At 40.9% G+C, this 9,690-nt stretch overlaps 1 protein-coding gene across 1 annotated transcript; it reads left to right on the top strand.

Moving 5' to 3' along the window:
• Positions 1–821: 821 nt before the first annotated feature.
• polk (polymerase (DNA directed) kappa) lies at positions 822–9,216 on the top strand. Its single transcript, XM_005922897.3, has 14 exons — positions 822–1,200; positions 2,564–2,683; positions 2,812–2,964; positions 3,216–3,347; positions 3,438–3,588; positions 3,700–3,921; positions 4,289–4,413; positions 5,366–5,532; positions 5,618–5,650; positions 5,749–5,845; positions 6,710–6,881; positions 7,035–8,030; positions 8,600–8,648; positions 8,792–9,216. Exons 1-14 carry the CDS (start codon positions 1,072–1,074, stop codon positions 8,871–8,873), a joined length of 2,628 nt encoding a protein of 875 aa, XP_005922959.1. The 5' UTR covers positions 822–1,071; the 3' UTR covers positions 8,874–9,216.
• The last annotated feature ends 474 nt before the right edge of the window (positions 9,217–9,690 follow it).

The raw sequence follows: 9,690 nt of genomic DNA, 5'->3' as shown, positions 1-9,690 counted from the left end.
CTAAGATAAGAAGAAAGAATAAATAAGAAAAACTATTAATAAAGTTGCCAAAATGGGAAATGACATTTCTCTAGTTAAAAGTAGTTACGTGTTAAGCATTTTTAACACCAAAATCAATCAGCTGATCCAGGCTTTGATCATCCAGGCTCTGCCCAATAGGATGATCTGTAGTGGGACGATAGATCAGATCAAAAATATGAAAAATAGAAATAACAAAAATAGAACAGTAGATATTGTCCACTGTTGGGTGTATAGAACAAAAATCTGTAATAACATGATTCTTCTACCTCACATACAAGCCACAGGAGGAGATTTTTTGTTACCCACAGCAAGAATCAGTCCAATCAAAAGAAGCGGTTTACATTTAACACAAGAAACCAGTAAAACTGGAATAAAAAAAATCTATTTGGCATGACTTCTGATCACAGGTAGGAATAGTTAACACGAATATGTTTTGTGTGTGTGCTATAGCACTCATGTTTCATGTAAATGTGACGCCACATAAATATTTACCTTGATATTTGTGTTGTGAGGATTTGTTTCGTTGTTTGCAACGAAACTACATTTCATCAATTTACTTGACCAGCAGATCCATTTTTAATTCCTCGTGTGAAATATGCCAAAGGGTTTCATAACATATTTGTTGGCAATCAGAAGTATCCAGTGTACTTTAAACGGACCGATAACAATCTAAGGTTAACTCATATCAGCAGAAACACTGCACAATCCCAAGTCATAAACTGTAAAAGCAAACTTTGAAGGGAAGGTACAATCCTGAAATGACGCTCTTGGTCTTTTAGTCCCGCCCATTTGGCTGATGACGTATGGACGCGGAAGTGCCGCCAAAAAAACCGCCGCCGTAGCTGTTTTCAACACTTGTAGAGACATGTTTGTCAGAAAGCTCAGTGACTTAATTTACAGCCACCGTGGCTCTTATTTGTCATTGAGAAACTCGGATCTGATCCAGCCCGGAAAGCCGCACATATGTGGGGATGCACAGCTCTGAGTTCTTCAGAAAACAGCCCAGTTCGTTATAACCTGAAGTGTACCTGCACTAAGTAAGTCATTAGGATGGAGAATGGGGTGGCATCCACCAAAGAAGAGGGCTTCCTCTCCAGAATGGCTCTCAATGACAACAAAGCTGGTATGGAAGGTCTTGACAGAGACAAGATCAATAAGATCATCATGGAAACCTCCAAGGTAAGTGCTCACAAATCAAAGACACGCGCATGACACACCTGAGGTCACATACCCGATAGTCATCTACACAACTGTCTCCGAGAGGATGCAAATAACCGAATGATTCGTTTTTAGAACACAAGCATGGATAATTTGTTGACGTGCCGTTCTGTATGTCTTTATGTTTTGCTAGGATGGATGGAAAATAAGGGCAGCAATATATTGAAACACGCACAAAAAATACATAGAAGTACTACATATAAGGCAATTCTAACAAGCATGAAATGTTTGACACCTTTATTCTCCAACAAAGCCTGAACTCTCTTAGCTAAGCTTTCTTGTCATTTCTTTAAGCAGTCTTCAGGAATAGTTCTCCAGGCTTCCTGGAAGACATTTAAAGCTCTTCTATGGATGTTGGCTCCTTTTAGATGATGCCACACTGTTCCATGCTCTCCATGACCGATAGTGTTGCATTGTGTGCTTTTTGTACCCAAGTTTTTACTGCACCGGCAGTGTGTTTGGACACAAGCCTTAATTCAGATGGTGTGAGAAATGAAGTTGTTGCTAATCACACGCTTTCCAGATGTTATTGTACGGTGGATTCAAATCCGATGATACTTTTCTGTGTTCATAATTTAATCAGTTTTAACTAGAAACCACGACAAAGCCTCCACCGTGCTCCACAGATGGCTGCACACATCCACTATTTAACCTTTCTCTTGACCACCTGCATACATACTGATGACAATTTGAACAAAAAATTTAAAATGTGGATTTTCAGTCCACTTCTTGTGTAATTTGACACACATGAGCCTTTTCTTCTAGTTTGCCTTCCTTAAGAATGGCTTCTCGACAGGCACCCTTCAACTGACATTATTTCTGATGATGCATTTTTTTGTAGAATTCTTATATCACCATATAAGTGTCATAATTCATTCCTTACAGTAATATGAATAGCTTTTGTATAATGGTGTTCTAAAATGTTATTTTGAAATATGTAGATGAGGCATTACATTGTTAAGTATGTTTCAGTTTGCAGTATTAAAAAAGCTTACACGTGTATGTGGACAGTTTCTCGCTGCTATAGTCATTGTGGACTTTGTGGGAGCAAAATCTAAAAATTGACTCTTTTTTTTCTTTTTCTTTTTTTTTCCCCCGGTTTACTTGGATGTATCTAGCTTTAACCAATAAAAGGCACAAATGACACTGTGGACAATATGAACCTCCATCCACTTTTGTAGATTGTATCCTGTTCCCCTTTGCGTCCACTATCCTCTGTGTAATGACATCCAGTCCTAAAAATAAATGAGCTACAGTAGCTTTTTATTAAAGCTGTAAAACAGAGTTGTTATAACTCCCCATTGTCCTTGTCCTTCCTGGGCAGGGATCTAAGTTTTACGAGAATGAGCTGAAGAGAGATCAGCAGGTGAACCAGCGCATTACGAAAATGATGCTACAGAAGGCACGGATCACAGAGCAGCAGTTAAACAAAGCACAAGCTCAGGTAAGATGTAAGGGATTCACATGGCCAAATCTCACTTCTTTTTCCAGAGGTGACCCGAAAATCACACAGACACAACTCAGGTGAGCTTCAAGCAACTGGCTTCTTTTCATTTTATTCTCTCTGTGTAGGTGGAAAAGGTTTCCACAGCGCTGGAGAAGAGTCGTGATCTAAGCCGTGTGATTGTACATGTGGACATGGATGCTTTCTACGCTGCTGTTGAAATGAGAGACTGTCCTGAACTGAAGGACAAGCCCATGGCCGTAGGATCCATGAGCATGCTGGTGGGTTAAAAACATTGCTATTGTGGCTAATGGACACGCCACAGATACTGACTATGAATTATGTCTGAACTCTGAAACAAGATATTAAAGGTTTATTTCAAATATAAACCACACTGCACTGAAATATAGTATACACATGCTCTCACTACTTTACAAACTACACGGAGATTAAGTATTGAAATCATGGCCATTTAAGATCCAGAACAGCCACTCTCTCTGTTTCATTCATATCGCCTCTTTTCCTTTCACAGTCGACCTCTAACTATCACGCCAGGAAATATGGGGTTCGAGCTGCCATGCCTGGCTTCATTGCAAAGAAACTCTGCCCCAGTTTAGTCATTGTTCCACTTAACTTTGATAAGTACAGAGCTGTGAGCAATGAGGTAAGCGCAATACCTAAAAACACACATGCAAACAAATTCTTTCAGTGGCTTGTTGCTCAACAGATGCCCATCTGTCTGTGCTTCTGTTAGATCCGGGAGATCTTTGCAGACTATGACCCGAACTTTCAGCCAATGAGCCTGGATGAAGCTTATCTAGATTTCACAGACCACCTGGAGCAGAGGCAGCACTGGCCAGAGTCCACACGTACACATCACTTCCGTGTCAGAGACATGACCACAGGTAGGGATTTGTTTTTCTTTAATATATACACACAAACACATTGATATTAAGTTTTATATATCAGGAATCCATTTAATTGTTGTGTGATTTATTTATTTTTTCCTTGTAAAGATGAGAAAAAAGCTGAGCCTTCCCAGGAAGCTGTGACAGAGGTGAGAGAGCTCTCCCCAGTACTGTTTGAGGACAGCCCAGGCTCCTCTCCCAGCCCAGTGGGCCCTGAAGGTGTGCATGCTCCTGCAGGTGATTTCGAGGTGTTTGGGACATCTGTTGAAGAGGCTGTGCGAGAGATGCGCTTCCGCATTGAGCAGAAGACGATGCTGACTGCCAGTGCAGGTGAGCGAGAAACCAGTCTGCTTTTAATTTAAAACACGCTCATTTTAACTGCATAACAGGGATATACAGTAATAAATCTCACATCCTGAGCTCTAAGCAGTCACTGAACATCGCTGATCCCTGTGCCATTGTTGAAGCTGCTGTCATTATGAATACCTATTTATTTATTGCTCTATTTATGATAGTTTACAACATATTTTGATACTACATTTTTATTACTTTTGTTTGACTGTACACCAAGTTCATCAGTTCATTCTAATCTAATGCAACCCTGACAAGTCTAGTATGCATATTTTGGGAATTATTGTGCATGCTTTACCAGCTGTTTGGGGAAAAAAATAGCCAATGATATTTTCCAATCTTCCAGGAATTGCGCCAAACATGATGCTGGCTAAGGTGTGCAGTGACAAAAACAAACCCAATGGACAATACAGACTCCCATCCACCAGAGAGGCAGTGATGGACTTCATCCAGAACCTTCCAGTTCGCAAAGTACAGTACCCATTGCTCAAATTAAAGCATTAGCAGAGCTGTGTGCTTGTAGTATATTGATTGACAATGTAAGATTTTTAGTATTTTTCTTTTTCTTTTACTGCAAAAGTGCAAATAACGTTTGAGTTTGGACTCGCTTATTTGCAAACCTCACTCCTCTGGGTTAGAGCTGAGACAACCCACTGCAGTATGAGGCTCATGGTTCATAATAGTCACAGTCTGTGGCTCAACTTGATAACAGAACAAAGTTAAAACTGCAGTTGTCACATATTTGTGTCTGTGAGCAGACATGATGGAGTCCATTTGGTAGAAGATACATCAGCTGGATGTTTTTCAAGGGTTTAATAGTAAACAGAAGATGGTTTTTAGAAGTAGAAAAACAAACATAGAAGTTTGTTTTTGGGCTCTTACATGTGTAATCCTGCTCTGTGAAAAAGCATTGGATGTGTTAAATAACCATCTGAAATAAGGTTTGTTAGCTTGATGCTAGAAGAGTGGCTTTTTAAAAAAAACAAAATTGATTTGTGATCTCAAACAAGAAACACAATTGCTACAATTTTTTCCTTTTTATCTTGTGTTTGGACTTTCTCCGGTGATTTAGTTATTGCTTTCTCCAGTTTATTTGTAGCCTGTTTAAAGCTACTTTCAGTTGCTCCCTTATTCACAACGGGTCTCCGCAGCGGGTATCTCTGAATATTTAGTTTTTACTCCAGAAATCCACGTGTTTCACGTTCAAAGGATCTGTGTCTGCTCCCAGAATCGAACCAGGGATCTTTTGCTTGTTACCTGAACGTGTTTGTTTTTTTCCTCCTAATTGTCTTCATTGATTTCTTTAAATAAATGTTAATTGTGAAGTTCTGAGTAGAATGCAGTATAAAGGTTTACAGACATGTTGTGGAGTCACTGTGAAACATGGCTGAAAGGCTAAAAACATGTTTATGTGCTTTTCTAGGTTTGTGGCATAGGAAAGGTGAGTGAGAAGATGCTGAACGCTTTGGGTATAAGTACCTGCTCCCATCTTGGCCAGCAGATGGCGTTGCTGTCATTGCTGTTCTCGGAGACAGCCTGGCATCATTTCCTGGAGGTTTCTCTGGGACTGGGCTCCACATATATACCCAGGTACTGTCTGCTTGCTTCATAACACTCAAGTACAACTGATCTCCAGAAGAAGGAGATAAAGCTGACTGTCTCTACTGTCACACAGGCATGAAGAAAGAAAAAGCATGAGCACAGAGAGGTTTTTTAACAATTTTAATTAATATTTGATAGTTTAAAAAATGGTTTCCTTCTTTCGGCTCTCTTCTAATTTCTCTGTCATACTCTCAATATTTACAGGACCTTTAAAGAACTGAGTAAAGTTGAGGAGCAGTTGTCTTTGTGCAGGGAGCTCTGTGAAGATCTAGCAGAAGACATGAAGAAAGAAGGTCTGAAGGTATTGATCAGTGTTATTGTAACCTTTAAACCCATATCTGTGCATATCCGCTGTATAAGAAGATTTTCTTTAACATCTTTTCAGCTACCTTGCTTTCATACATCAACTTTTTTCAGACAAGAGGCAAGTTAAAGGAAAAGCTAAACCCCTGACCCCTTCATTACAGCTGTGTCATCCCCCTGTCATCTTCTTTCTAGATCGCAGTGCCTCCTTCCATAGGGCACGAGCGATCACTGAATGATTTGATGGCTTAAAAGTTGTGTAAAGTTGAACACCTACACATTGTGGACCGACATGTTAGACGCCGCTCTCCATCACCATCATCGAAATAGCAAAAGAGGGAAAGAAAAATCAATTTCTTTTGAAAGTATGATGCTCTGTCGCTCCGATACATTTCCAGAAACAGGAAGAAGCTATTTTGGCAGCACATGGAGGCTCGACACCTTCCTAACACACAATTCTTATACTTGGCCTTCTTAGATTTACTGTGTCTCCAAACAGAATCTCGTACAGTTACTCTAACATGTTCATTCCCTTTTGAATCGATACAGTAAGGACTGGATGGCTTAGCACAACTATTACCCCCCCTACCTGGGTCCTGATGTGGCTTTGATAGCTGCAGGAAATGGAGGACCATTAAAGAGACCGAAGGGGGCTACTATCAGCTTTGAACATATCGCCATAAAAACTCACAAAATGGATTCTGACAAGTCAATCACTGATATGATTATACAGATTTCCATCTCTTTCCTGGTACTATTATTCACGTCTAATTAGAGTGCAGGCTGAAATGGCCGTGACTGTTTGCCTAATATGAATTTAAAGGCGTATATATATATATATATTTTTTTGTCTTCCTGGAAGGGTAAAACGGTAACACTGAAGCTCAAGAATGTGAACTTCGAGGTGAAAACCAGGGCAATGACGCTGCCGTGTGCTGTTGCCACAGTGGATGAGATCTTCGCTGTTGCTAAGGACCTCCTGAAAACGGAAATAGAAAATGAGAGTCCTCAGCCACTCAGACTGAGGCTCATGGGTAATTAGATATAACAATAAAACTGACATATCAATTAATATAACTAGCTTGAAATGAACCTAAATGATGTGTGACAAGCTTCATGTGGAAATAATAACACAGCTGGCATTCGTTTAGAGGTTTTCTCCGGATGATTTGTTTTTGTGCTTGTAGGTGTTCGAATTTCTGCCTTCGCTAGTTTGGATGATAAAAAGCCCTTGCAGAAGAGCATCGTCGGCTTTCTGCAGAGCGGCAAGGCAGACTGCTCTAGTTCTTCCCAAGGGATGCTTCAAAAACTGGGGAATGAGCATCTCTCCGATGCTTACTCCTTCCACACCTCGCCACTTATGTGCCCCCTAGTGGAACAGAAACACCAGAGACAAGAAGACCTTCCCTGGCGGAGTAAGCAGAGGCAGACAGAAGGAAGCCAGGCGACTGTGGGACTCCAGCAGTCTTTCTTTCAAAGGGCTCATGTTAGAAGACTGCAACTCGAGGCAGCTAATGCAGCCACAAAAAATGAGGGGAGCGGGGAAAACGCTCCAGTGATTGCTAACACAAGGACTCCGGCCACAGCAAGCGAAAACAACCATTTACCGCCCGATCTCTCAGAAAATCCCAGTCCTGTACAGGCACATGCATCTACATCAGCCTGTGAAGAATCAGAAACCCTCACATGTCCCGTGTGCTTCAGAAAGGTGGAAACAACCGACCTGAATGTCTTCAACACGCATATAGACCAATGTCTCAGCAACGCCTCTCAAAAAACAAACAATGGCACAGAGTCAGACACAGAGTCAGAGTCGGATCTAAAGAAGGACCGCGAAGAACGTGCAGCAGTGAACAAACTGAGGAGGCGGCACGAGGCTCAAGAGAAGAAGTCAAAAGTCAACCCTCAGAAAGGCCAGAGCAGCGTAAAAAAAGATTCTGTTCAAAAGGTTTCGTTGATTAAAGACGACAACAAAACTGCGACCTCGCAAGAGCCTCAGCCATCTAATAGCAAAGGGCCAGTCTTCGTTTGCCCAGTGTGTCAGCTGACCCAGGAGACTCATGACCTCGCTATCTTCAACCACCACGTTGACCTCTGCCTGAACCAGGAGGTCTTACATGAGCTGGGGAGACAGACATCATCCTCCATAAATCCATCTCCAGTTAAAAATAGCAAGAGCACAGGTAAGTGCGTGTATTAAACAAAGGGAACCTTGTTGTGTGTGTATTCTGAAAAAAATGTTTTTCATTACGATGCATGCAGTCACTACATGCTTCGGCTACATGAAGGTACTAACAGCAACCCTCTCTTCTGACAGAAACTATTCTGTCCTGATGACAGGAGCGATGCTGTTAGCCGAGTCTATAAGCTGTATGACAGCGGAGTTAACAGAAGGAATGTGTATTTGGGAAGGGGTCGGTGGCCTATGACCTTGTTATTTACAGACAGTGACACTATGTGAGACGTTTGTATTGATTCAGACCAGGAAAAGACATCTCATTTCACCCCATGGGGCTCCCTTTGCCCCGGGCTTGGAAATTGCTAAATCACTTTCTCACCTATTCATTTCCTACAATGAACTGCACCCCGGTTTCCTCTTAAACAAGCCTGCCTCAGAAATTGCACTCTTTATATCCCTGGTGCTGCGATTGTGCACCTCCTCAATGGAAGTCATTTTTATGTCAGAGAAAAGACAGCGGGGGATACATTATTTTTTCTGTCCATGCCAATAAGTGTCCCTTTCTGTTTGTAGACGGAGGACATCTTCTGCTAAAGCAAGCAAGCAAAGGCAAAATCAAAAGGTGAGACGGCTTGTTTACAAATCGCTTCACTGAATGCTGACACGCGATCTCTTCTTGTTCCATTTAGTGTGACTGAAGTAGCATTGAAATTTTATATGTATAAATAAAAGTATTCATTGTTGTGTGTTCTTTTTATGATTTAGACGGGACACGCCTTCGTCTCCTCCGTCTAAAAAGGTTAAAAGCCTCGGTCCTTGCAACACCATCGACAAGTTCTTCAGGTGACAGTCATTCAGGGGCAAACTCCAGCCTAGTGCGGATGAACTGAGGAAGTAAAAACGCAGCTCTTCTATTCCCTCGGCTTCCCTGCGCGGTTTTTATTCATCCTGCGGTCACTGCGCACAAAGCTTGTTAAGTTTGCACATAGAAGATGCTCCTAAAACATCTGGCTTGTCTGCTCTAAGCGATATTCAAAATGAAAGATGAAGACAAGTCCAATAATTCCTTTTAATGCATTTTTATTTAATGGTCAGGCTAGATATATATTTTTTATTTATCTTCATTAAGTTATTTTATTATGACATTGTCACATTTGTGTTTTTGTGTAGTGTATACCTTTAATAATGACGAAAAGAGATTTTTTTTTTTTTATCATTTAAATTGTTGCAATAAATTATTCTGCTGAAATCTCACTTTTAGGGACATTTTTTTTGTTTACACTCAACACTAATCACTTCTCCAACAGCCTGAACTGTAACCAAACAATGAGTGCTTCAAAGTAGTGAGGAAAAAAACGGGTTCTTGCTGTCAGCCATGAAACTGTACCACTTCAAGTTGTGTAAATGTGACTCGCCGCTTCCTTACACATACAGTACGTTTGTTTCCTTAGACAATCTTTTAACCAGCGTTACATAATAGAAATTTAAGTTAGACTATTGGTATAAATTCCTCATGTTACTTGAGCCATAATATAGCCACAGCTGTGCCACTGACTAGTCAAAGTGAAATGTGTCATGTTAAATAAACCTGTTACTATCACCGGGGATCTCTAGGGTGTGAGCTAGTAAAGTAAATACGGATCAGCCCTGCGGCACTAAAGTAA

Source organism: Haplochromis burtoni, unplaced genomic scaffold (assembly GCF_018398535.1).
Source record: "Haplochromis burtoni strain Fernald_Lab_line unplaced genomic scaffold, NCSU_Asbu1 Contig_63, whole genome shotgun sequence".
Classification (NCBI taxonomy): domain Eukaryota; kingdom Metazoa; phylum Chordata; class Actinopteri; order Cichliformes; family Cichlidae; genus Haplochromis; species Haplochromis burtoni.
The sequence above is the reverse complement of the archived record's forward strand: the minus strand, read 5'-3'. Positions and strand labels throughout refer to the sequence as shown.

Bases quoted from the DNA above. Each gene is read 5' to 3' on its own strand.
- polk (XM_005922897.3), top strand. From the start codon at position 1,072: ATGGAGAATGGGGTGGCATCCACCAAAGAAGAGGGCTTCCTCTCCAGA. The intron at 1,201-2,563 runs GTAAGTGCTCAC...CTTCCTGGGCAG, and splicing joins TCATCATGGAAACCTCCAAG to GGATCTAAGTTTTACGAGAA. The intron at 3,589-3,699 runs GTAGGGATTTGT...TTCCTTGTAAAG, and splicing joins TGTCAGAGACATGACCACAG to ATGAGAAAAAAGCTGAGCCT.